The 26,376-nt window shown below is 41.4% G+C and overlaps 3 protein-coding genes across 4 annotated transcripts; 1 reads left to right on the top strand and 2 right to left on the bottom strand.

Moving 5' to 3' along the window:
• Positions 1 to 8,957: 8,957 nt before the first annotated feature.
• On the bottom strand, positions 8,958 to 20,088 carry eefsec (eukaryotic elongation factor, selenocysteine-tRNA-specific). 2 transcript variants are annotated; one of them, XM_031848498.1, is made up of 7 exons: positions 18,735 to 20,086; positions 17,134 to 17,341; positions 16,764 to 16,860; positions 15,531 to 15,695; positions 13,821 to 14,465; positions 12,131 to 12,287; positions 8,958 to 10,088 (listed from the first exon to the last, which is right to left on the bottom strand). In XM_031848498.1, the coding sequence occupies exons 1-7, from the start codon at positions 19,036 to 19,038 to the stop codon at positions 9,907 to 9,909; spliced, it is 1,758 nt and encodes a 585-aa protein (XP_031704358.1). In that variant the 5' UTR covers positions 19,039 to 20,086; the 3' UTR covers positions 8,958 to 9,906. The 2 variants fall into 2 exon arrangements, with proteins under 2 accessions (XP_031704358.1, XP_031704367.1); XM_031848507.1 differs by lacking the exons at positions 8,958 to 10,088; positions 12,131 to 12,287 and adding an exon at positions 13,019 to 13,143 and having other exon boundaries at positions 18,735 to 20,088.
• On the top strand, positions 19,656 to 25,135 carry ruvbl1 (RuvB-like AAA ATPase 1). The gene is made up of 11 exons (XM_031848532.1): positions 19,656 to 19,969; positions 20,778 to 20,864; positions 20,976 to 21,108; positions 22,208 to 22,359; positions 22,703 to 22,792; positions 23,476 to 23,625; positions 23,746 to 23,809; positions 23,913 to 24,111; positions 24,201 to 24,303; positions 24,384 to 24,475; positions 24,746 to 25,135. Exons 1-11 carry the CDS (start codon positions 19,829 to 19,831, stop codon positions 24,903 to 24,905), a joined length of 1,371 nt encoding a protein of 456 aa, XP_031704392.1. The 5' UTR covers positions 19,656 to 19,828; the 3' UTR covers positions 24,906 to 25,135.
• mustn1a (musculoskeletal, embryonic nuclear protein 1a) lies at positions 25,129 to 26,374 on the bottom strand. Its single transcript, XM_031848544.1, has 3 exons — positions 26,200 to 26,374; positions 25,944 to 26,073; positions 25,129 to 25,606 (listed from the first exon to the last, which is right to left on the bottom strand). The coding sequence occupies exons 1-3, from the start codon at positions 26,230 to 26,232 to the stop codon at positions 25,515 to 25,517; spliced, it is 255 nt and encodes an 84-aa protein (XP_031704404.1). The 5' UTR covers positions 26,233 to 26,374; the 3' UTR covers positions 25,129 to 25,514.
• Positions 26,375 to 26,376: the final 2 nt, after the last annotated feature.

Genomic DNA, 26,376 nt, shown 5'->3' on the forward strand with positions numbered 1-26,376 from the left:
TTTACTGTGTTTTTATGTTTTTTGCTGTATTTGATATACCGCACTTAGCTCAACTGTTGTTTTTAAATGTGCTTCATAAATACATTTTTGATTTGGTTTGGATTTAAAATAGAACAACAGAGCTTTTGAGAATATATATTTATATATATGTATATTGTTGAATTCTCTTAAAATATACTTATACTTCCATTACACAAGTCAGAGATATATTGTATTGTTTTACAGAACGCTTATGTATGCATGTGTGTATAAGTGTAAGTGTGTATAAGTGTGTGTATAAGTGTGTATATAAGTGTGTATATAAGTGTGTATAAGTGTGTATAAGTGTGTATAGTGCGTACACAATGTCAATCAACCCGGATTCTAATTAAGAGTTGCTGTGCAAGGTTAGCGATTGTTGCTAGGGAAGGAAATCACTATCAGCATCCCATTTTCATATGAATGAGCTCTTTTAATTAAACTGAACAGCTAATGAGGAGCCTATATCAAAATAATAAAATGTTTTACCAGCTATGGCAGAAATGAACAAAAAAAAAGCGTGATGATGACATATAGGACGAAAAGGAGCTGAAGAGAGAGAGAGAGACAAACGGAAGTGAAAGGCAGGCAGATTAACTGGTTCAGAGCAGAAAACAGATATCTGTTGTCTTTGAACCTGTAATGTTATTTCTGCGCTGACAGAAGTTCAAAGAATGCGGAGGCACAGATTGAGTTAGACTTTGGTGCACAAAAGGAATGAGGAGGAGAAAGAGAGAGAGAATAAATGTCGACTCGCATGTTGTAAGTCTGGTGCGTACCAGTCTGAGGGAGAGAGAAGCAGAAAGGGAGATCTCAGATGAAAAGCAGAAAAAAACCCTCTTCTTCCATTGTTGGAGTCTGTGTGGTTGTGTGTGTGGTTTGTCAGGCGTGAACGCATACTTGTGTGCCAGCTATAATTTCTCCATTTGAAGGTTAATTAACGCTTGAAGTAAAAGCTACAAGACTGCAAATCAAAGACAGTAAACAGTCTTCCAGCCTCAGGGGATTATTAGAAAAATAAATGAAAGCTGCATAAAACAATTAAAATATTTGAAATGTAAACTTTTAGAGGCAGTTTTCCCTCCGCTTTCCTTTGATAACACTAAAGTGATCAAGGACAAGTGAAATAAACTTAGAGGAAAACTATGTGGAAGAGGCTGTCATTGCAATATTAAGAGAAAAACAGTAATGCTATAATATTTACAGTAATACAGTCAAATTCATTTCAAGTATAGAAAATGGCGATATGATAATCATAAAATGTGAGGTTCTCCACTCTGCATCTGCCACTTCAAACAGAAAACAACAGATTATTGCAGCAGCCAGTGGGCAAGCAGCAAAAAACTAAACAAGGGGAGGAACAAAAATGCAATTTAGGCTCCTTGAAAGTAGAAGAAGTAAGAAAATGTGTGATGTTAGCGGTTGGAAGGGCAGCATATATATTTGATTTGGGGCTCTGCCTTGTGCATGTCAACACCCTAAATCTGGCAAACCAGAGGGGTATGAGCTAATTAAGGAGACAGACAACCGAAGGGGCAAAACAGAGGGAAAAAATCAAATTAAAGGCAGGAGGGGATTAGTGAGAGAGGAAAAGTACTTTCTACTTTCTCTAGAGTTCAGCTCAAACATTTGGAAAGAGTGAGGACAAGACAAAGTGGGCCGGTAAACGGGGAATAAAGAGTTAGAGAGACGGATGAAGAGAGATTTTGCTAAAACTGGTTTGGAAGTTATTTCAGACCACATTTGCATCAAATGAACCCCCCTGCCCTGTTTTTATGTTTTGTTTGTCTTACTGTCCCTTTTTCTCTCTGTCTTTGTCTGTCTGTCTCCTGTTAGTTTTCTCAGGGGAGCTGTCCCTGTCCCAGCCCCAGAGCTCGTATCTGATGGGCAGCGGGCCACTGTTTTCATAAACACAGTTTTTGGAGAGCTAGCATACATACATAAACAGCAGCACCACAGGCTGCAGTGTCAGATCTCCTCTAAACCTCCGTCACTCACTCTGCTCTTCTAAAAGCCCCCATCAGGCAGTGTTTGGGCCAGCCTGACAGTGCCGGGCTTTCAGACAGGTCCCAGACAGAACCAGAGCCATGCTTGGGTCCCCCTGCAGACACGGAGCCCCCCGGGCCTCGTCAGAACCCCACTGTCCCACTGTCAGTCCAGGATTAACTCCGTATACACACTGGCCCATTACAGTACACACAGTGTAGCCCTCAGGGCACAATAAATATCCTTTCATCTGATAACCTTGTGTTTGCTTGAAAAAGAAAGTATAGAGGTTTGTGTGGGTTTAAAATGATATGTTACCATATTACTCTATGAAGAGCTTCTAAATCTGTAAACTGTTTTTTTCAGATAGTTAAAGAACCATTTGTGGTTTCCTACAGCTGAGATTCTGAGGTTCTTAAGTGTGCTTTTGGTTTTCTGTGTCACCAACACCCTCTGCATGGCAGTGCAGCAGCTGTCCCATCTATAAAAACATCTATTAAAGATCTATCCACCTTCAAATAAATAGCCCAGCAACTCAGTCCCTGAAAATATAACTGTTCCCAGACTACACTTGCATCAGTGAGGGGTTTTCTCCAAATACTCAAGTGTTTAAAAATCATTTAAAGCGGCTATTAATCAATATTTCTATATTCACAATGGATCAAATGACTGCATGTATCTAAAGAGGTTGTTCACAATAATGAACCCACAGACAATTATCACTCGACTATGTAGTTCCTCTCGGGTCTATGGAGCATTTTAGCGTCTATCAGCTCATGGTTTTGGTTTCTGTCTCTTTACTGTTTTGGTTCACTCTAACTGCTCTCATCAGCGTTGTTTTCGCAGCAGCTGTTTTTACCAAAGCACTCTTAAAACCCCACCGTACACTACCTGTTTAGCACCAAACAGCAGACGGCAAAGTTAGCGACTAGCTGTTGAACATAATGGAGCATTTAGCAGCTAAAGAGACAGATATTTAAACCAGAACAGAGCTAAAAGAAGACTGCTAATTGGATCTAAAGAAGAGTGAAGAATTGTCTTAAATTTAAGCGGCAGGACATGAGCTTGTTTACCAAAGATTTCTAGCCACTAAGATTAACTTGCAACTACTGCAGTGGTAGAAAGCAACTAAATACAGTTACTCAAGTACTGTACTTAAGAGCAAATTTGTGGTACTTGTACATAACTTGAGTAAACCCCATGATAGCATAGTTCTACTCCACTAGATTTCACTATAATAGTGTACTTCATACTGCACTACAGTTTCAAGCTACTTTACAAATTGAGATTAAACATAACAAAGCCTAAGCATACAAAACATAATGCCTTTGTATAAATCCAATTACCCAACAGTATGTAAAGGGAATTCATTAGCTACACCTCCACCAGCTTCATCAGTAAAATATAATACATATAATTATATATCAATGCATTAGTAATAATAATATGATTTAAAAAAATCTTTGGTATCCTCCATTGAAGAATTCTAGTTTTGAGTTGAACATTTTTTTTGATGATATTGCTGCTTTTTAATAACGTAAGTGATCCACTACTGAACAACCACATGTCATTGGGCCATTCTAGTCACGGGATCTAACTTGATTCTAAAGCCATAATAATACATAATAAATGCAATAATTATCTTAACATATTTTAGGCTCTGGATTCAGACACAGACTGCGTGACACATACGGAGTGAGTTAGGACTGGTTTCTTTGTTTAGGACGATCATGTTTGTTGACTAATCTAAACATAACATCTACCTCTGGGTTGCAGCAGACCAAATGGACATTTCATTAGATTGTGAAGCAAGCATGAAAATCCAAAAATAACTGACATCTCTTTGACATCTTTTAGAGTGGAAGTGACTTTTCACATGACCCCACACATCACACGACCCCACCGGCAGCAATTTTGGTTGAACTGGACCTTCAGTTTTAAACGCTCCTCTCAGCCTGAAGTCCCCTCAGCAGTAACACAACGCTCGAAAGGGAACAGCTTCAGGCCTTTCCTTCAAATTCATTACTATGTTGGTTCAACATAATTATTGAGAACAGAGCCGCAAACCAAAATCCAAAAGTTTATTTATATATATATAGCAAATTAAGAATATATATATATATTTTCTTTGGGAAACAATATTTTTATTCCACTTCTATTGAGTCAGCAGGTGATAAATAGCAGTGTGCCTTGTAATGTGTTGCCAGGTGTGTGATCTTTAGCTTAAGTATTTTTAAGTACTTACAAACATGTCAGCCTCACTAAATCAACACACTGAATAGAGCCTGACTGACTACATTGTATATAAAATATACGGAAACTGATATTTAAGATTTTAAGAATCTTACAATTTTAAAACAGCTAACAATGACATATCTACAGATGTTTGTTTGTTTTTTTACATAAAAATATAACATAAACAAAGGGACCTTTAAATTAGTTTTTTCAAAGAATATTGACCAAGATAGCTACTGAGCGGTATATTTTATATTTGACAAATTCATTTGTCAGTGCTTGTCAATGTTTCTAAGATACCACAACCATGTCTTTGGCATTTTGCACCGCAGTTTCTTGTAACTTAGCTAATATACTTAAACTAATATATCTGTAGTAAGCTGATATCAGCCAGTACATTGGCCTGGCTGAATTATGAATTTATCTTGAACACGAAACAATAAGAAAAATACACCCTCCCCCCTCTCCTCTGTGTGAGAAGGTGAGCGACGTCGGCAGGTACACAGAGTACTGGCTGGCATTTTTCAAGGTGAGGCTGCAGGTGACCTCTCACCTGGACGACTGGACTTTGCTGCACTCAGCTGTAATGATCGACCGTTATTCTTCACACATCAGCCTCGTCCTTTCACAAACTGTCCCTGAGATGACGAGAAGGGAGATGAGAGGATGAAGGTTGCAGTAGAAAACAGACGTGTGTGTGTGTGTGTGTGTGTGTGTGTGTGTGTGTGTGTGTGTGTCAGGGTATGGAAGAAGCATATCAATACATTGCTTTAATGAGGTGCCAGCACAAATCTGCATTTTCTTTCTTTCTGCATGCGTAAATAAGACGGGAATAGATATGGCAACAATTCAGTGGTGATGGGAGAACAACGGTGGTCTTAAAGGCGTTTCTTTCATTAGAGTGAACGGCTTAGCCCTGGCAACAATTTTGTGGACATAGCAGCAAATGAGCCTCTTTGATATGCATAGGAAATTTAGTTTCTGTAGCTGATTGCAGAATGTCCGGTCTTTTCTAAAATGAAAGACTCCAAGAGTCTGCACTGAAATTCTAAATGTGTTCATTGTGAAATGTTCACTCCGGCCATGCAGAGGAGAAATTCATTTAGAATTTAAATCGTCAATTTAAAGCTAATTTTGATAACACACTTAACACAGCAGCTCACCTCTAAGTGAGACAAGGTGCCGACGATCCTGAATGGACCAGAATTATAAAGAATCTCTCTTGTTATCATCATCTTAGAATACTCATCCCATGTACAAAATAATCCCCCACTGTCAGACTGAAGGAGCGTGTGGGTTAAACGCGAGTGCATAATCAGTTACTATGGACAATGAGCAACAATTGATATAAAGCAAAAAGGCTGACACAATAACACTCTTTGTTGTCGGCATAAAAGATTAGGGTGTTCACAGGTAATTATGTTCCTCCTCTTTAGTCTTATTTATGCAGTAACAGCATATGATAGTTTAACTATTTGTTTAGGGTTATATGCGTGCTGACATTTTACCTACACGTAATATATAATATAAATATATAATATAAACTCCTTAACTATGTAATCTTTTCTTACATTGACCTGCTCCACTAAATATATGCTTTGACTGAGTTATTTCACAGCCACTACCACACAAAGCAACAAGTAATACAAGCCATACAATTTAGAGGCTCTAATACTTTGCTTATACTACTCAAACACACCAAACTATCTCCCTGCACTACAGAGAGAAGTTTTAAGCTTTTTATTCCACACTGGGATAACAAACCGGCTGAATTCATTGAAAGAATTAATTTTATCCAACAGGATATAAAGGAGTTAGAGTCGTACAAAGTGCAAGCTATTGCATTAAAACACTGCTTACACAATGAAGCATCAATAAATAAGAGTAAGTACATTTTGTATAATACCTCAGGATTACTTTGAATGCAGGACAATTACTGTGTGGTGATCTGAAAACTAAATAATACAAGACTTCACACTATTTTAGGAGCAGAGAAAACAAGTCTGACGTTACACCTTAATATAGGTATAATTGGCAAGCCCGTATTTGCAATCATGATTTATAAAGGCATTAGTAAAAACTTCCACAGCTGATGGGGGGGAGATAAGCAGTGCCGGAAATGGAGGAGTCGACTGAAAGCGGCTGCGGCAGTATTAATTAAACAATGCCCATTTTAATCATAGCTAATTATATTTGCAGGCGAGGGTTGAGAGGAGTGAGGGGGTTGAGGGTGATTCTATCTGTGTCTGTGCTCATTAGTACGGTGAAGCTCTCTGATACAGCTTCTGTCATCAAATAATCAGCAATAAAAATGATCTCTGTCGGAGTTCGGTGATACTGTTAATACTGGGACAGTGAACACCAACACCAACATGGAAACAAAGCTGGTGAGGGATCAACCACGGTCAAATGTGAAAAAAAGTGCATAGAGCTGCTTTCAAGATTAAAACAGATGCCGTGAAACAATAAAGAAGGGAATATAATAGTCTGAAGTAAGATGGGAATTTATTTGAGGAAAAGAGCAGCCTAACCAACTCCCCACTGGTTAAATTGTTAATTAATGTTGCACCCATTTATCAGTCAAACGGCTGCTAATTAGTCTTTTCAATCTCCTCTGCCTTGAACCACAATTTAAACTCTTTTTTTGCCCCCCCCCCCTCCTTCGCCTTGTCAATAAACCAGCCACCGTTCCCTTCCCTCTGTTTCTTTCTCTTACTCGGCTGCCTGTTATCTCTGCTCATCAGTGACCGTTTCCCAGCTATAAACATTCAGGAGCTCAGATGTTGACCCTCGACTCCTGGCTGACCTGGAGGTCACCAGCAAAAAAGTACAGGGGTATTGAAGGGAATACATCATGCGTTTTATCTCTATGAGGGGCAATTTAAAAGGACAAAACTACAGAGAGTCATGCAGTTAAGAATATGAGCACTGGGCCCCAAATACAGGTCAAAATGAACATTAAAGAACAGTGGGTATCTACCTCGTCCTAGCTTGGTGACAGTGAGTGTGTGTGTGTGTGTGTGTGTGTGTGTGTGTGTGTGTGTGTGTGTGAGAGTGTGTGTGTGTGTGTGTGTGTGTGTGTGTGTGTGTGTGTGTGTGAAGCTGAGGTGAGAACACACTCCTAGCTGCAGTCCCACAGCCTCCCTGTATGTTACCTCCTGCCACAATCAGCTACGGCTATAAAAAGCGGATTATGCAATCCGCCCAAACCTCCTCACCTAAGCTCGGAAAGGACTGGGGTGTCTCTCTCTCTCACCACACACACTCACTCACACACACACACTAACACACAAACACACACACACAACAGGATTAGCATGCATGTTAAAAAAAGAAGGGGAAACATGGTATACACAGCATCTTCTAACAAGACGCATTGGCAAATTGATTCAGTGTTTACAATCATATTAAGGCAAAATGCATTTTATTTGTTCAATTAGGTTGAAATGCAAGTAAAGAACAGCTTTCAGCTATAATGTATTTATTAGTGGGTATGGTTTAAAGAAGGATAATATGCAGATAAAGATACAGATTAGATATTAGATATGGATCTGATTAATATGAACACTAGTTTTTAGATCTAAAAAATACAATCCGCTTTCAAAACAATATTGCAACATCAACACACATATGTGCATCATCATGGTCTGTCTGCATGTGAAATTATGACATTAAGGAAAATATTTAGGAGCCTAAAAGATTATTTCCATTTCTGTCTCATGATGAAACAAATGGGACCAGTAATGGACAGAGAAAAAGGTTTTCAATAAAAACGGGAATGGATGGAGAATGAAAGAGGGGGGTGGAGCGAGAAAGAGAAATTGGAGAGACACAGGAGTAAAAAGCGAGAGAGATTTTTTTTTTTTTGTCCCCCGTCTGGTTTCCTATAAGAGGAACGAGAGGAGATAAGACTAAAAGGACTGTCACTCAGAGGAACAATCCTTCCAGTGTCCCCTCTTGCTCGTGCTGCGTCTCCCTCCTCCCTCCAATTTCCACAGATTCCTGCTGAGATAGAGTCGCTGTTCACAGGGACAGTTTGCTGACATCATCCGCTACATACTTAGTGTCCTGCACTCTCACTGCCCCCCCGCACTTCTGTGACAGGCTGGACACACATATTTACAAAACCCTCACAGACACATGGTCATTTCCACCCTGTACAGTTCTCAATGACGAGCTAATTAATAGCACTATCAATCACATACGCTAGGGAAAGTCATTGTCATTTACTACTTCCTTCTTGCTTTTGTATTGTTTACTCTTTGAAACATGGTAAAACTTACACTGAAAGAGAAAGAAGTTCAAACATATGCATCATAAAAGACACGTGGTTACACATAGATACTGTCCATCTCTAAATAGTCCAATATATGATTTAACTTGTTTATTTTTCAGTTCAAATAACTTTAAAATCTGTATCAAAATAACTATAATGTACACAAACACACAAAACAACCATATCTCCCTTTTATGAGTGATGTATTGATCGTTTGCAGGCCACTGTAATACGATTCAGTGGTCCGTTTCAAACTGCATGCTACAGTTAGTTACACTTCTTTTGGATATTAGTTACAGCAGAGATTGTATATGTATAGAATTGATTGTGAACAGTGTGACATCTGGAAAACTCCTTTAAAATGTGCCCATTATGCTGCACCATATGGATGACAGCATAACAAACTAACCAGAGAGAAATGCTGGTTAGACACACGTTCAAGTTTATAGTTCAGTATGTATTTAGCCCGTAGGAATTGCAAATAAAATATGTGGACACAGTAGACCGTTGTACACATGCACATACAAAGTGCAGCTAGCATGGAGAGTGCTTTATATTGTTCATAATTACTGATGAATTCAGCTTGTTCTGTAAATAGAGTTTGGGACACAGCCATTATATCTGTTGCTATTATATCCCTATTGTATACATCAAGGGCAGTACCAATGATCACAGAGAAAATAACAGTCAGAAATAAAGTTTCAGCATTGGTTTGCTTTATTCATCATTCTGAAAAGATCAGGATTCAATTCAATTCAAGCAACCTCTGGAATAACTGCTGTTCTGTGTAAACTGCAGCTCTACAAAACACCACGAAAGTAAAATGAAATGAAAAAGAACAAATATAGAAATATGGACAAATCATTTTGAAATCATACAGATAAGCCTGAAACATAACATGACCGTTATCCCAGCGAGAGAGCCAGGCGCAGACAGTGAACGCAGAGATCTGTTGAAATCTGTGAGTTCAGAGTTCCTGTAACACTAGCCGATGTGTTTGTGCCAATCAGGGCTCAGCTGAATTAGAAACATGCAGAAAAAAGTTGCAAGTCAAAAGAATTGATTCTGACTCACAACAAAGAATAAAGATACTGATTTGTTTTAAGACAACTCAAATGTATCAGGATGGAAGAGCTTGTGATGGAGCAAACTGGATTATCTCCATAAAGGAAGATTTTAAAAGAAAAAGGGTTGTTTCACACGCGTTCGGCATTCCACAATCATTGCATTGTAGCAGACTGTCTCCGTCAGAGGCTGATAGTAGAACAAGATCATACCTCTGATACAGAGGCCAGTATTCCCCTCACCTCCACATGATCTCTGAAACGGCCCTCTGCCTGTCTGAAGCACTGTGACTCCTCGATGTCAGGCTGAAGTGAGTGCAGCAAAGGTCAAGACTGTACCATCTTTTTATGGGGATCAAAGACGAACTGCTTGAAATGCAAGTGGATGCAAACAGGCTGAGAATCTGTTTTGGGCTCCTCTTCATTGGTTGGTCCACCTTTGCTTCCACCCTTCCCTTTCTTCTTAGAGGTGGAGGACAACAACTGCTTGGTTTCAGGGCAAAGACCCTCTGAAGAAAAGATAAACAAGCAGGTCAAGTAAAAAGGTTGATTATCTTAAAAAAAAACAACACAATTATATAAATACATCCCTTCCATGTAATAAATCTAGATTATAACTGTCTTACACCATCTACAGCACTGAGGTCAAATTAGTCATGTAAGTGTAGGTTTATGTAATGCTTGATAGAGATCTTTTCCTCCTGGTTATGTGTGCAGTAGGTCCTGTATCAGTGCTGGAGCCTGTTCACTGTGCTGACCTCGAGATCAACTGATCCTCCTGATGTAACTGATGAAAATGTGCAGCGTAGTTAACCAGTTGCTCCTCCAGATTCTGCGTCTGTGGGACTCATCCCGACGCTCTCCACTGAGCCGTTTTCTGTGAATGCTGAGGTCAAGCGTGCCCTAAAAACATTCCTATCGAACCCCTCGTCTCTCTGTGTGTGGCTGCTTGTTTGCCGTGTTGCACAAGGAAGGTACGAAGTGTTCTGGGTTGACTGCTTTACATAGTGGCTGTCTGACCTCACGTACAACGGCGCCAGCAGTCTTCTTGTTATCGTTATGCCAATGTGAGGGTTGTTGTGGTTACAGCGCAGACAGAAATCTCCTCTTGTTATCTATGATCAGCTGAAAATTTCCATTTACCACTACAGAACACACTCAGTCGCCCCAAAGTTCAACGATTTGTGTTCACATACAAGTGACACATTGGAATTGCACTTTTACAAATTTGTTCTCAAATAAATTTCTAGGTATTTGTGTGAGGAAAATATATTTTAAAAAACATATCCAACATGTACTATAGAACAGAAACACTGTAAACACTCATCAGACAGTAAATATAAGATATGGTCCAAAATAAACACCTAATAAGCACCAAATATGGGTATAAATTAGCTTTGGTGGAAAAATAAAATATGGTGAGTAGCCATGTTATCAGCAAGTTTATTTTGGAGGAGCAGTGTAGCATCATGTTTAAACCACTGTGTTTCCTCTGCTTATACCAGATAAGAGTATGAAGGAGTGATTATCTCACTCTACCCCTTAGTTAATCAACACAAAATTACAAAACACACTCTAATTCTAGCTTCTCAATGTACAGATTTACTGCTTTGAATATTACAGTAAAATTAATATTTTGTTGTCAAACCAAACAAGAAATGTGATGGTATCGCCGTAGGCTTTAGGAAACCACACAATTTTAATTGAACAATAGAGAAAATAGTCAGCAGATTAACACGTTATGAAAATAATCGTTAGTTGCAGCCCAAAGAATAATGAAAGTATGAGTCGTAGGTATGAACGACAGAAAAGCAAGTGAAGTCTGCCTGAAAGCAGACATTCTTACACATTTTCATTCCTTCTCTTCATCTTATGTACGTCTCCTTGAGAAACTAAATTAAAGACAAAGTCTGTGGAGCAACAGGCAGTGAGCGGAAACTCACGAAACTGATATTCAACCGCATTCAGACATATGACCGTATCAATAATTTGACCTACCTCTTATCAGCAGAATAGTGCCATTTTTGCTCTAATGTCAGGGGAGGCTGTTAGATGAAAACAACTGGATGTTTATATTATGTCCATGCGTGAAGACGTGAGCGTTAGTATGTCTGAGACTTTTGAGTATGTTAGGCAATAAAGAGGATGTAGGTGAGGTTCTCTTTCTAAATGATTTTGTTTTCTCTTCCCTTCCCGGTGTGGAGCAGCGGGTTCGGAGTAAGAAAAGGTAAAATAAACACAGAACAGACTTCCCCCGGAACACAGGCAATCCCCAGAGGAATCCTGGGAATGCGGCTCAGGATGTCGGGCCTACCACTCTTACCGCATCCTGAAAACGGTTCGCAGAGCCCCAATGTCCCGGGAAATAGAGAGAAAGTGCTCTGGGTGGGTGTATTGGTGAAGGGGGAGACGTGTCTGTGCGACCTTATAATAAAAAGCCACAGAGAGTTTGATACGCGTGACACGGCCTCCATTAAACAGCATCAGTAGTTTTAGTACTGGAGCGACAGAGGAGAAGAAACGACAACGTCTCACCTCGGGTGAACCTTACCTTGTAATCGGATCTTGAACTTGCCGCTCTGTCCAAACCCACCCTCCACAATGCCAGTCTCGCCTGTCGACAGTGTGACCTTCAACCCCAGAAAGAGCTGCAGGCTGGTCTCCTTCTTGAACATGTTGCGGCCAATCACAGTGTAATCGTCAGTCACCTGAGCACAAGAGAGCGGGAAAGAAAAGAGCCTTATGAGCTGCAGCACTTGTGAAAGATGACATGAAAGCACAAAAAGTGACACGCATAATGAAGTACTTTTTAAACATGCGATCTATTTATGAATGTGAGAATGTCAGGATGTATTTTAGGAGCTGAGTCTCATTTTTACTTCCTCTGATGTCTCGATCTTGAGGGATGTCATGATTTCACTCATTACAGCAGAGTGAGGAAGAACAGCTGATCCTCTGCACTGTGCCCTCACTAACTGTACCACATGCCATAGGCCACATTCTCCGAGGCCTGCCGCCATGCTGTCTCCCTCCTTCTTTTTCATCCTGCACATTTTATGCTATATTTGTTTGTATTTCTTATCCTCCATCACTAAGTCGATCTAACCCGGCACTAATCTGATAACATGAGGGCACCGCTCTGTCTCAAACTCACCCCCCCCCCCCCCCCCTACTACCAGTTCTTCCTCTCTCTTCTGCCTCGCTCTCATTCATTCTTGAACATTTGACCCAGACATCCCTCAAGCGTGACTGATGCGATGATTAAAAAAAAAAAAACAGTCGCTTCACACGTCTGACAGACGCGTGAATTGTGACTGGATGAGACCGTCATATCTCGACAATGCCAGTAATGTGTTCTTTTACAAAAAGCAATTTTTAAGTCTTGAAACATAACTGCCTCTTTCTGTGAGACAAATGAAAGACAAAAGTAATGTCACATGACCACAGTCTAACCTCTCGCACACGCTGTTCTGCTCCTGAGTCACTGACTGGAGCTGTCGACACCCTGAGGTGCTAACAGCAGGCAACTAGTTCACACACTTGACCCCTGACTTGAGGCTGAACCTGACAACACAGAAAAACTTAACTGTACAGTGCAGAATGAGAGTCACAACATCTTCAGTGCGCCCACAGATGAAAATACTGAATGTAAAAAGTTGGAGGGTGTTGACTTTTTGAAAAATTCCCAAATCAGACGTTGAGATCAATAACAAAAAAAAAAAATAGCATCAGATAAGATGAGATAGGGATCAGTATGAACTGGAGCTCAGGATTTAGGACAGAACATAACAGCTGAACCAGAGACAAGTGGAGGTTAACTCACACAGTCATGTGGGTATTCCTGTGCAGCTCAGGTGTGTCCAAACAGTGGCAGCCTCTGACAGCTAGACAGAGCTAGTGGCGTCAGTCGGCCACCCACGCACACCTCTGTGTCACAGCACATGCTAAGGCATGCATACCCATCCGTGCCTCAAACACTGATCACCAGGGCTGAATGTGCATGCTTGTTTGTGTGTGTGTGTGTGTGTGTGCGCGTGTTTATGACTGCACAATAAGGGCTCTGTCTAAGAGGCACGGTCCACTGCCACCAGCAATGAGAAACATCCAAAGAAGAACCACAGCCAGAAGGAGCACAAGGTGACAGAGAGGGCAGAGGAGCAAGGGTAACACTCAAGGGTAAGCAGAGAAGACGACAGTCAGAAAGAGAGCATTTAAAATACACTGCTGAGTGTCCCACTCACCCTTTCCACCTGACCCTCCTTGTGTTTGGTCTTGTAGATGCGCAGGCGAGGCAGGCCAGTCTCAGCGTAGCCTTTATCTTCAAACCCCTGGAGCAGACGGCCCTGGAAAGCCAACCGGCATGCATTGGCGTGGATGTCTGTGTCCAGCTTGGAACCAATCACCAGGCAGAGTGAGGGGCATGTGACTGGCCGCTCAAACTCCAACAAGGCCCATTGTTCTGGCTCAGGTCCTAGACTCGCCTCTCCCTGACCGGTGACATATTCATCCTGGTAGACGTACTCTCTCTCGAAGGTGAAGGGTGAATCCAGTGAGCGGGGCTGAGGTGGAGGTGGTTGAGTGTCTGAGGGAGGCTCTGAGTGATCCACAGGTGGCAGGCCAAAGAACATAACCCTCGCCATGACGGTCTCATGGCCCACTGTGATGTGGAACTTGGCACGGGTGGCAAGAGAGCCCTTGAAGTAGCCTATCTTCCTCACAGAGATGACTGCTGCATAGAGGGTGCGCAGGGACCCTGGGGTGCACACCACACCCCGCTCTAGCAGTTTAGGGTCAAACTGTGTCACGCACACACCCACACGATCCCCCTGCATGGCCCCCGACACTGGCTTCCGAAACATCTGCACCGACTTTATCTTCTTGGTCACCTGATGTCAGAGAGCACAGAGATACAATAAAAAACGAATTTCTAACATCAATTCAATACTTAACTAAAACATCATTGTAACATATTTGGAACACGACAAGAAAGTACATAAATCCACAGTATGTTACATTATTGCTGATAAAAGTTCATAGCTCACAGTGCTACAGTCATGCATGTGTTTGTTTGTTTGTTGTTGTTGTTGTTTTACCATTCGTACCAATACTTCTTCTGGTTCCACTTTAGTTTTATATTTTAAACCTAGAAACTATACAAACAGTACAGCCTAAGATTAATAGAGACAAAACATCAGTTATTATTATCTTCACAGTACAGACATGTTTTACAATAACTTTAAGGCAAAGGTCTCATAGAGGACTTAAGTGGGTTTTTTGTCAATAAAATGTGTACATAAGTAAGTACACACAGCTCATTAAATATGCACTGTTGTTGCACAACTTGCAGCTGTGCATCATATTTGAAATATTCATTTTTCAAATATTTATATTGATTTATAATTTTATTTCAAAAATATCAGGTTTTGATAAAAATAGAATTGTGCCTTCTTTTGTTTGAACTATACATCTCCAAACACAAATACGAAAACGGAAACGAACATTTAAAAGATATCTGTCTGACTACCTGTCCATCTTACATCTTTGATTGTGGGATCTGGCGTACCACAATGTTTATGTGCTTGTTTGTGTTGTCTATTATACAATTACCAAATCAACAGTAGTGGCACAGATCAAGGATCCATAACAAATTACTGTTAATTTAGCCATTTGCTGCCACCAAGAGGTGGACATTAAAACTGCATAGAAAACTGCTGAGCCTGGCTGAAAGTGTGCATCTGGTCTAAATTACCCACCGCTGCACTGCCAGTCCACCCAGAGTCCCCTCACATCAAACTGACACACGGACATCCTTCCCTCTATCTGCCCACTTCCAGTCAACTTCTGAACTTTCGAATCTCTGTGGTTTCTACAAAAGAATTCCCAGCACTCTGGTATGTTACCTGCCTGTAAATATCAGAGATTCTGAATTCATGCATTTTTTTGGAGCATACCTTTAGTGCCGGGATTTCCACAGTGTCATTGATGGCCAGCGACCCCTGCAGGATGGTTCCAGTCATGACTGTTCCCTGACCACGGATGGAGAAGCAATGGTCCACAGCCATCAGGAGGTCGCCTCCAGGCTCTCTCTGAGGGAGGTATGTCTCCTTCTTCAAAAGCTGACACAGGCAACCAAAATGGCAAGAAGAAAGACACGTTTATTTATATACACAAAAGAGAACTGCAAGGTCCCACATACACAAAAATGAAACCAGATAAAGGAGAGAGAGGGAGACACGTATTAGATCCATATCTAGCTGTGATTCCAAAAACTGCATAACACACACTCTCTCTGGTGGTAGAAGTGCTGCTCTGATCCTGATGTGTGAGTCATACTGCTGTTTTTTGAATTAAGAATATAACCTTTTTAAAATGCAGTACAGATAATACAAAGATTGCGTTTACGGTTATTTAAGACACAGTTTATCCACTACATAGTTTTTCCATCAGAAAGTACTGACAAGTTTATTTCTCAATGAAAAATGTCCAGCTCAGTACAGTACATATCTTGATGAATTCAAACAAATTTGAGATATACTTAGCAAAAATATTGGTTGATGTTATGTGCTTGAAACAAAAAGTATTATCCGTTGTTGTCATCTTTCTTTAATATCTAATTAAGTACGCTTCAAAATCTAGTATTGCGTTTGACCCAGTAGGTACTACTTGGCTTCCTACTTGCCACAGCGGCGGGGTTTGAGTCCAGATGATCAAGATATATACTGCACTGCATGTCATCCCCTCTCTGCCCCGCCCTGTGTCTCTCTCACTATAAAATAAAGCATTAATGCCTAAAGAAATGTGGTACTGGTCAGGCAAAAGACAAGCGTTGTCAACAATAAACATGTTGGTATTTCTTAAACTAATGCTTCTCCTTGATCATTTGAATCATTACCAATAAGATAAGTAATATACAGCAATTAACAGTTTGCTAGTAACCACCGCCATTTTGTACACAGTGCTGTACTCTACCAACTATATACTCTGTTGACTGGACGAAGACAGTCTGCTGTTGTTCGTGTTAGTCGTGTGGTAAATAAACACAGCTCAGGACTTGCTTTACTCATTTACCACCACTTGAACAATGACAGCTGACTGACATCACTTGTTCATAAGTGAGAACGTATGTGCTCTTTTGAGCTACATTAGTAACAATGGAGGGGAACCAGAGTGTTTCCGGACTTTACCTCTATTAACTCTGGCACTCCATGTGGCTCCTCTGTGTCAGGAGCCTCCGGGCCCCCGGGCTTCGCTGCCACAGCAATCACTGGACATTCCTTAAATCTGGCCAACAGAAAAACATAATATTGAAATTACTTCATGCTTTGATGTTGAAGTAATGATTAAAGTTACTTTGAATGAAAAACAAGTGGGTCTGACGGACAGACCGCTGGAATGCAGAGAGGGAGACAGAATGTGTAATGAATGGGGGAATTTTGGCAAGAGATTCAATCCTGGGCCCCTGGGAGTACATGGGATGCCCAAACCCACTTAGCTGTCTGGGCCTTCATTTCCACAATATCCAAATTTATTCTGATACTTGTAATGAATTCAGACCTGGTGCTCTCCAGAGTTTTGTGCAGTCTCTTGGTCATTTTCTCAATGGCACTCTGTCTTTTGTTGGGTGGCAGTAGGTCAACTTTGTTCAGGATGACCACCATGCGAGGGCAGGTCAGCTCTCCTATCAGCAGACACTCTGCAGTCTGAGTCTGCACCCCTTTCACCACATCCACCACCAGCATCATCAGGTCAATAATTTGGGCACCTAGAGAGTGGGATAAAAAAGAAAACAATAATCAAGATGAATCAGAACTGTGAGTAGAGACTAACCCAACAGCACACAACCAGGAACGGACACAGATTCCCAAAAATAACAGTGAAACAAGAAGAGAACTTATGGGTGGGGTGCACAAAGGCAAAAGAGAGCGTAAACAGCTAGAGGGTTGAAACCAGAGCTGCAGCTCACTTGGTTGTCTTTCCTTTCCCTCTTTTCTTTTCCTGACTTTGGCAGTCTCTCCTTCCTGTGTTCCCCTCTTTTCTCTCCTTCTATTTGGCTCCTTCTCTTTCCTGTGCTTTCCCCACTTGGGACAGGAGGGGAGGTTTAATACATACCCCAAACCCCACACTTTCCTTCCTCCCTAATCTACAGCATGTGACACCCCACTGGCTCATAGGTTTCATTCAGTACTTTGGTAACACAACACAGCAGCATTCAGTGTTTGAGTGCCTCGACTCTGCTATCATACCAAGGCCAATACTTCTACCAGAATCTGTGGATTTCATTTAAGTTTAAAACAGTCTGATCAATCGAGTCAATTAGGGCTGCAACTAATGATTATATTCATTGTCCATTAATCCATTATTTTTCAATTAAATGATGAAATGACATCAACATTGAGCAGTGTCCTCAAATGCCTTGTTTTGTCCACAACTCAAAAATATTCAGTTTACTGTCATAGAGAAGTAAATAATCTAGGAAATATTCACATTTAACAACCTGGAAGCACATCAGTTAAAACCAATTAACTGATTATCAAAATAATTAATGTAATAGTTGACAACTGATTAATCTTTGCAGCTCTTAGTTAATATGACACGATCAACCTTTCTGCTTGTAGAGGAAAAGCGCCCTCTGCTGGATCCTTTTGAGTGTTTTCTAAGTAAACTATTCTGTTAACTTAGTTTGCACAGAATGGAAACACTTAAGGTATATAAGGGTAGTTTTTCTTAAAACCTTCAGATTAAAAGTCATATGCTAAAGTGACTGTTCTGCTGCTTTGGCAGTTTGTATGTGTTTCACATTTAGATAATGTGTGTCTGTAAATAAGTTAAAAAAACTACATGCACTTTGGTTTCAGTGTACTGGTATTGTGCATGCTGTTAAAGTTATACACCTGTGTTTTCTTTTGTGTGACAAGTCAGAATGTCTACTGTGAAAAAGGCCAATTTAAGAGGCATGCTTATTATATTAAGTTGTAGATATTCAGTACATTCAGCTAGCAGTTTATTAATGGCACCTCGCTTTAACTAATGCAGTCAAACGTAACAGCCCTGCAATAAACCCTAGCTTCATGGAGGTTACAAATACATTGTTTCATTCGCAGCCTGCCATCAGTGACATTAAGCACCAACACTTGCAGAGAGTTAGGAGAGCTCACCCCCAATGATAGTGCGAATAAGAGAGGCGTGACCCGGACAGTCCACCAGGGTGAACTGCAGGCTGCCGTACTGCTGCTGGCCTCCGCTGTCCCGCAGGTGATCAGGAAGGTCCACCGTGAAGGAGGAGAAGCCGAGGTCCAGCGTGATGCCTCTCTCGCGGGACTGCGGGTTCTTGTCGAAAGCAGCCGTGGAGGCGGTGCTGCTCAGCGCCCTGGAGAGCGACGTCTTCCCGCTGTCGACATGTCCGAGCACCCCGATGTTGAAATTTAACGTATTGGTGCAACTGTCAGCAGACTCTGACATTTTGACACCAGTTTGCTGTATTGGTAAACAACAACGTGCGTGTTTTCTATACTCAAGAGTTGGACGTTGAACTCGGCTCCAACGGAAACGTTAAAACGGCAGTATTCGCTGTCCTTGTGACTAATACCGAAACACCTTAAAAAACAAGTTGTTTTTAATTCGTTTGCGGCTTTCAAAACACAGATGGCTAAAAGTAGGACTTCAAAGTTACTTCAGCAGTTGAGAGAAACGTCTTCCTCGCTGTCAGTGCACTCCTCGGGACAACATGCTAAAGCGGAACGTTTGTACAGTGACAAACAAAAGTAAAAAGAGGAGAACTGACATGACATAATGGCTGTTTGATTAAAACTTAACGTTAACTATAAAATTTCGATGGGGAGATGAGAACCTGTATCGGTTTAGTTCTACATTTATTTATAGTCTCTTATTTACACTTTGACCAGTTTGTTTGCTGTTTCCACTACGACAAAAAACACGGAAACACAAACGGAAATGAAAACTGTCCTGGGCGGGGCTTTTGTGGGGGGAAATGATTGACATAGACTTCACCCAATGAATGTGCTGCATCAGGCGACAGGATCCAATAGGAGTAGTTATAGGAACGGTCCTTCGAGGTATCACTTCCGCTGATTTTCCCTAGTAACCCACATGGAAACCGATTTCCCTGTGTTTTGAGTTTCGGCGCCGATTCTGGCGGGTGAAAAATTAACGGAGGCACAGGAGGTATTTTCTCCATCGTAAACCTGACTTACAATATTTTACATCACATATTTATAAAGTAACAGTAACTATGAAGATCGAAGAGGTGAAAAGCACCACGAAGACTCAGCGGATCGCCACTCACAGTCACGTTAAAGGACTCGGGCTAGACGAGGCCGGGAATGCTAAACAGTCAGCATGTGGTCTGGTCGGCCAGGAGGCTGCTAGAGAGGTACTGTCCCTGTTTCACTGCACCCGACGTTGTTCGTGTATTGTTTGGAGGAGTGAAAGAGAGCTGACGATTTATTTTGCAGGGAGGATTTCGCTCACTGCAGGCGGTCAGGTGCACACACAAGCTAGTTCCGTTAGCACTGTAGTGTCGCTGTTGTGTGTCTGTCTCTCTCTCTCTCTCTCTCTCTCTCTCTCTCTCTCTCTCTCTCTCTCAGGTTAGAGGTGAGCTAAAGGGGAGGTCCACCATAAGTAGAACTCACGTTTATTCATATTACATGTATTAAAATGTATTATGCTAAACGTTTGCTTTGTAAAGTTTTATAAAGAAAAGGTGTATTAATGAATGTAGAAACAAAGGATCTGCTTTATAGACAAACACTAATAGTGTGTTCACAATTTAACATTCCAACTGTGGATTTTTAGTTAAGTAGATGACCTGTTTTCATATCGATTAAATCAAGATATAAAGATGGAATTTCAAACTAAAATGACGTGTATACACTCCGTCACCAATTAAGTGACAAAAGACCAGCTTCAATATTTGTCAACAGGTATAGACATCTATCGCCACGATGCTCTGACTGCTTGTAGGTATACATTACTGTCTACAATGTAGTAACACCGATTAACAGTCAGGGGTTAACTTACACAATGGGGACAGTGCAGATACTAAGGGATATATTAACTAAAATCCATCACACCTGCTTTGATGTAAATTCTGACAACATCCCACAGCCCGCTGCTTGTATTGTTACTATTGTTTGTCAATATACACACTACTGTTGCTTTATATTATCTTCTCTTTCCAGGCTTGTGGCATCATTGTCGACCTGATCCGTTCAAAGAAGATGGCAGGAAGGGCAGTGTTACTGGCAGGACCACCTGGAACAGGAAAGGTAAGTGTGCAGTGTTCATTCACTAGCAACACAGCAGTAAAGCTTCATTGAATGTGGCCTCTGTTGTTGTTGTTGCTGCAGATTGTGACTCTTTTCTACTTTTTCCTCCAGACTGCTCTTGCCTTGGCTGTTGCACAGGAGTTGGGAAACAAGGTGCCTTTCTGCCCCATGGTTGGCAGTGAGGTCTACTCATCTGAGATTAAAAAAACAGAAGTGCTGATGGAGAATTTCAGGAGGGCCATTGGTGAGTGTCACGTAAATATGATTTGGCTCTTTGGCCATAGTTCTTACCTGCAAAACCAGTCACTGTAACCGACGTTGTTGTTTTTGATAGGATCTGATCTTTGGTCTGAGTTGGGAGTTGTAAAACTATCATGATTGGTTTCAAACAGGTGTCATTTTTAAATACAGGCAAACGGTTTAACAGAAGAAAGCAAATAATTAATAGAGGAAAATGCAGATTAAAAAAAACAGACAAAGTCATATAATCATCAGACTTTCTACTGAGACTGAGAATTATCCTAACTAAACATATTGTTTCTGGAAAAACATGAAACCAACCCAATTCACTTCCATTGCATGAGGTCAGGGCAGTATACGTGCTGTTTCAAAGCTTCAGCTCATAAAACTGAAATTGTCTGGATGACCTGATACCTCGCTGGCTAAAAGAAAAAAACTATATATATTTGTATATTTGTTCCTCTACTTTCTTTCATCTCTTGGTGTTAAAGGACATTATATGATCAACTCACTCCCTCAGTGAGGAGTCCTTGGGCAGGAAGAGCAAGGTGTCCCGCAAACACCGTTCTCATGAGCTGAAAGGCGACACTTGACAGCGGATTTATGAGAATGGTGTTGAGAAGGAAAGAAAGCTTGAGAGGGGGAAGGGGTTTGTCAGACTGCTGAAGGCACCTGTCAGGACAGGAAATAGAGCTGAGGGAGAGGTGGTCATCAGCACCTTTGCTCCTCCCCTAGAACAGGATCTTCAGGGGGAAGGGGGTTTCATTTTGAAATTGTCATCACTCTGGCGATAAGAGTGGCCTGACAGACGGTCCCTGCCGTAAGCATTGCTGTCTGACCCTCAGCACGGCGGATCAGCCACCTGTGCGCTGCTCATACTCTGTGCCACCGGCTGCATGAAAGAGGAACAAGAGTGTGATCACGTTACACAAGATTATGCCCAGACCTTTCATGGGCATGCACACGCGTGTTCCCTCTCTGTAATAAAATGCGTTGTTCAGTAGACTGAAGGATGCGGCGGCTTAGTTGATACAGGAATATAAAGGCCCAATTGAGTTCTCACTCTGCACTGTGCGTATGACTGTAATGTTGCCCACATTCAGGACTGCGTATCAAAGAAACAAAGGAGGTGTATGAAGGGGAGGTGACAGAGCTGACCCCCTGTGAGACTGAGAATCCCATGGGTGGCTACGGAAAAACCATCAGCCACGTCATCATCGGCCTGAAGACGGGCAAAGGCACAAAGCAGCTCAAGGTCAGACTCGGAGCTGTAATCTTTGTTTTTTTGTTTCTTATATTAAAACTGAATTCATGTGAACTTTGTCGAGTTAAAAAAATACATATTTGCAAAAATATTGATATGGTTCTCTTTAAACCTAGCAAGGATGTGTATCTTGATTGTGTCTGGATTAGATTTTCCTTGCATCTCTTTCCCTTCCAAAACTCTTACCTGAACATGGATAATAAAACGCCTTCCTTCTTCCTCAATATCAGTATTTTGACAAACTATTTTTGTCACAAACAATCCACCTTACTTTCACCGACCAATTGGTAAGAACCAATGTCTTACTTGAAAATCTCTTGTCTTGTTTCCTCAGCTGGACCCCAGTATTTATGAGAGTCTTCAGAAAGAGCGTGTGGAAGTGGGAGATGTCATCTACATTGAAGCCAACAGTGGAGCCGTCAAGGTATTTGTGTTACTCCCTCACAACTGCCACGCATTTTGATCAGCCAATCTGAGTAGAAAAAGATGGACATACTAGGCTTTAATTCACCAAATTGTTTAGTTCACAAATGACACATTTCAAATAAGTAAAAACCGAAAGGAGTATTTGGTGAAACCAAAGTTCAGTGTTTTCTGTCTTGCATGTCCTTGTCAGTCCTTCATGGTGGCGTTCTTTCAGCTCTGCATCAAATCTTTGCTGCATTTCTGCTGTACTCTGGAATTAGCCTCTCTCATTCCTGCAGCTTCGTGCTCTCTCTATCGCTCCATCTCCCACAATGCCTCTTTTCTAGCAGCAGGGCTTGTGGCTTGTGTTGACAGACCCCAATGACGGTTCCTTTAATCGGTGCAGGTGGGCTGGGGGCGCGGGCCGGCTCAAGTCAGAGGCCAACGGAGGGGGGCTGGACAACACATTTGTTACTGTTGACAGCTGTGTCATGACCTGCCTTCTGAAACTCTTTCATCCCTCAGCTGCATGCCCTCCTCTCTAGGATGGCCTGGCACTGGGTTCAATTATACACCTGCTCTCCCTCCGCTGTTTTTTGTTTCACTGTTGTCCAGAGCAATGTGTGAAATTCCTTTTTGTTTAACAGTGGGTCAGTTTTTTTAATTCTTGTTAACACTTTTTGGTATACGGTGTCTTTGCAGAGACAAGGTCGCTGTGACACTTTTGCTACAGAGTTCGACCTGGAGGCAGAGGAGTATGTGCCACTGCCTAAAGGTGATGTCCACAAAAAGAAGGAGATAGTCCAAGATGTCACACTGCATGACCTGGATATTGCAAATGCCAGACCCCAGGTATCTAACTGCGAAAGTAATATAATATCAGTGCAGCTGGTTTCTTCTTAGAAACTAGATAACCAGTTTGCAGAGTTGTCCCCGGTATGTTTAAAATAATTACTCACTGTTTGATCTCAGGGGGGCCAGGACATTCTCTCCATGATGGGACAACTGATGAAGCCCAAAAAGACTGAAATCACAGGTGAAAAGAAATCGGACAAAGTCTCAGCTCACATTACCAGCTGGCTTCAACACTTTTTAACCGTTTTCATATTTATCCATCCCTGTTTTCTTTCGTGTTTTAGATAAACTGCGTAATGAGATTAACAAGGTGGTGAACCGCTACATTGACCAAGGTGTAGCGGAGCTCGTACCTGGAGTGCTGTTTGTGGACGAGGTGCACATGCTGGACATCGAATGCTTCACATACCTCCATCGAGCACTCGAGAGCACCATCGCCCCCATCGTTGTGTTCGCCTCTAACAGGGGAAACTGTTTGATTAGGTAGGAGGTATACAAGAAATGGGGGAAATTCAACAAAAAAAATATCGTTTTTAGATTTGTAGTATTAACAATTATTTGTTGCTCACCAGGGGGACAGAAGACATCAGCTCTCCACACGGGATTCCTCTGGACTTGCTGGACAGAGTCATGATAATCCGCACCATGTTGTACACGGCCCAGGAGACGAAGCAGGTGAGTCTCAGCATCAAAGTATCTGCATGTGTGCTGTGTGCCATCTGAGCGTGTGTCACTTATGATGTTGTGGTTTGTAGATCATCAAGATCCGTGCTCAGACTGAAGGGATCAATATTAGCGAGGAAGCTCTTTCACACCTGGCAGAGATCGGCACCAAGACCACCCTCAGGTCAGAATATACATCGTGCATCACTGAACGGAGTGAAGAACTGAGCAGCCTTACATTGAGTCCACAATGGTCCAGTTTTTGGAGCAACTATTATCAGTAAAAAATAAGTGCTTCTTTGACAAAAAATAATTATTTATCTAAAGTGTATATAAACACATTTAGGACCTGCTGCAACTCCTCCTCACCTTCCTCTTTATAGTAAACTGGCTTATACTGTATATGTATATGCGTGAGTATACTGAGTGGCTCTTTGTTCCCGTTTCCTCTCAGGTACGCTAATCAGCTACTGACACCAGCCAGCCTGCTGGGTCGTGTTCAGGGAAAAGAGAACGTGGAGAGGGAGCAGATAGAGGAAATCAATGAGCTTTTCTACGACGCAAAGTCCTCCGCCAAAATCCTCCAAGATCAACAGCACAAGTTTATGAAATAAAACTGGATTTACACCTTTTCTTTCACAACTCGCAGGGGCTGTTACATGGTTCACTTTGATTCTCCATCCTTTCTATGTGACTTTTTCCTTTGTTTTTCCATATTTACCCTCTACACCATGGCTCATTCTAGTGTCCCAGCCTCATCTACTGTAGTAGTTTTGTTCTATAAAGTTTTATCTGTTCCCTTTGTTGATGAAAGTCATTTTTTGAATAAAAAGCAAAACACAAATGACTCAGTTTTCTTAAACATTTACTTTTTTATTGGCACTTCTTACAATGAAACAGGATGGACGAGACAAAAGATTTCAACTTAATTTTCTTACAATTGTTTTGATTGCAGTATTGCTCTTTCCTTAAAATTACCCTTAACCTGAAACTGGATAAATGCTGCTGTTACAGAGGTGTTCCAATGGTTAAACATTTCTCTAAATTTTCTTTTTAAAATGAAAAACTGGCTTGCCAGTGTATACAAGTGCTGTTTAATGAAGAACACCTAATTGAAATAAAAAAGCTAAATTTTCATGGACTGAAGTGCAGCTGGAAAATAACTGATCCCGAACCCATAAGGTGAAGCAAGTGTTGTCCAATCATGGTCAGGAAGTCCACTGCTACTTCCTGATAGGTCGAGCTGACTTCAAAACAGTCTCCGCTCCCGACCTCACTCCGCTGAACACGGAGGGAGCTGCTTTACCAATTTTCTCTGTGAAGAAAGAGAAACAATCCGAATATTTCACTATTAATGAGGCAGTAAGAATGGTTATGTCAAATTGTGGATATGCTCTGTGTAAATAAATACACTTTATCCCACTGGGTGAGAGGGAAGACTGTTGATGGTTATCTCCCATCAGTACGACCCTCCTTTCCTCACTGTATATGGAGTGGAAACTTGAGAATCATGAGGAAACGCCCCCTCACACAAAACTCACTGCCATAACATGATCTTATGCAGAAAAGCAAAGACTGCTTCCTGTCAGTGTCATCTGTAAGATAAATGTCAAATTCTATTTCCATGTCGTTTTATGTGTGTGTGTCCTCACCACACTCCTCCAGTACTTCAAATGTCTTGCTCTTCGCTGGCCCACTTGTACCCAGTTTGGTCTTTGCTTCGGTCAGGTCCTCATCTTTCACCTCGGGGCGCTGCGTTTGTTCATCTTCTTCCTGACCTGGCTGAGGGGCGGTGAACAGAAGCAAGTACGACAGCACACATGTGATTTCTGGCTCTCCAAGTCTGCAGAAAGTCTTTTTTTAAACAATGTGAAAAGATGTCATCTCATTTTAAAACAATGGTCTTACTTGAGACATGTTTGAGCAGTTGAAGCTGGCCATAAGAAAATCTCCTCTCTGTCAGATGTGCCTCTTGTTCTCTTGTGAGTCCAGCCTAACACACATTGTTCTCCAGTCGATAATAAATCTGTTCTTGAGAGTAATAAATGACGCAGCGAGCGTATACGCTCCTCCTCTTTTCTGTCT

This window comes from Anarrhichthys ocellatus, unplaced genomic scaffold, assembly GCF_004355925.1.
Source record: "Anarrhichthys ocellatus isolate YVR2014 unplaced genomic scaffold, GSC_Weel_1.0 scaffold1, whole genome shotgun sequence".
NCBI lineage: Eukaryota > Metazoa > Chordata > Actinopteri > Perciformes > Anarhichadidae > Anarrhichthys > Anarrhichthys ocellatus.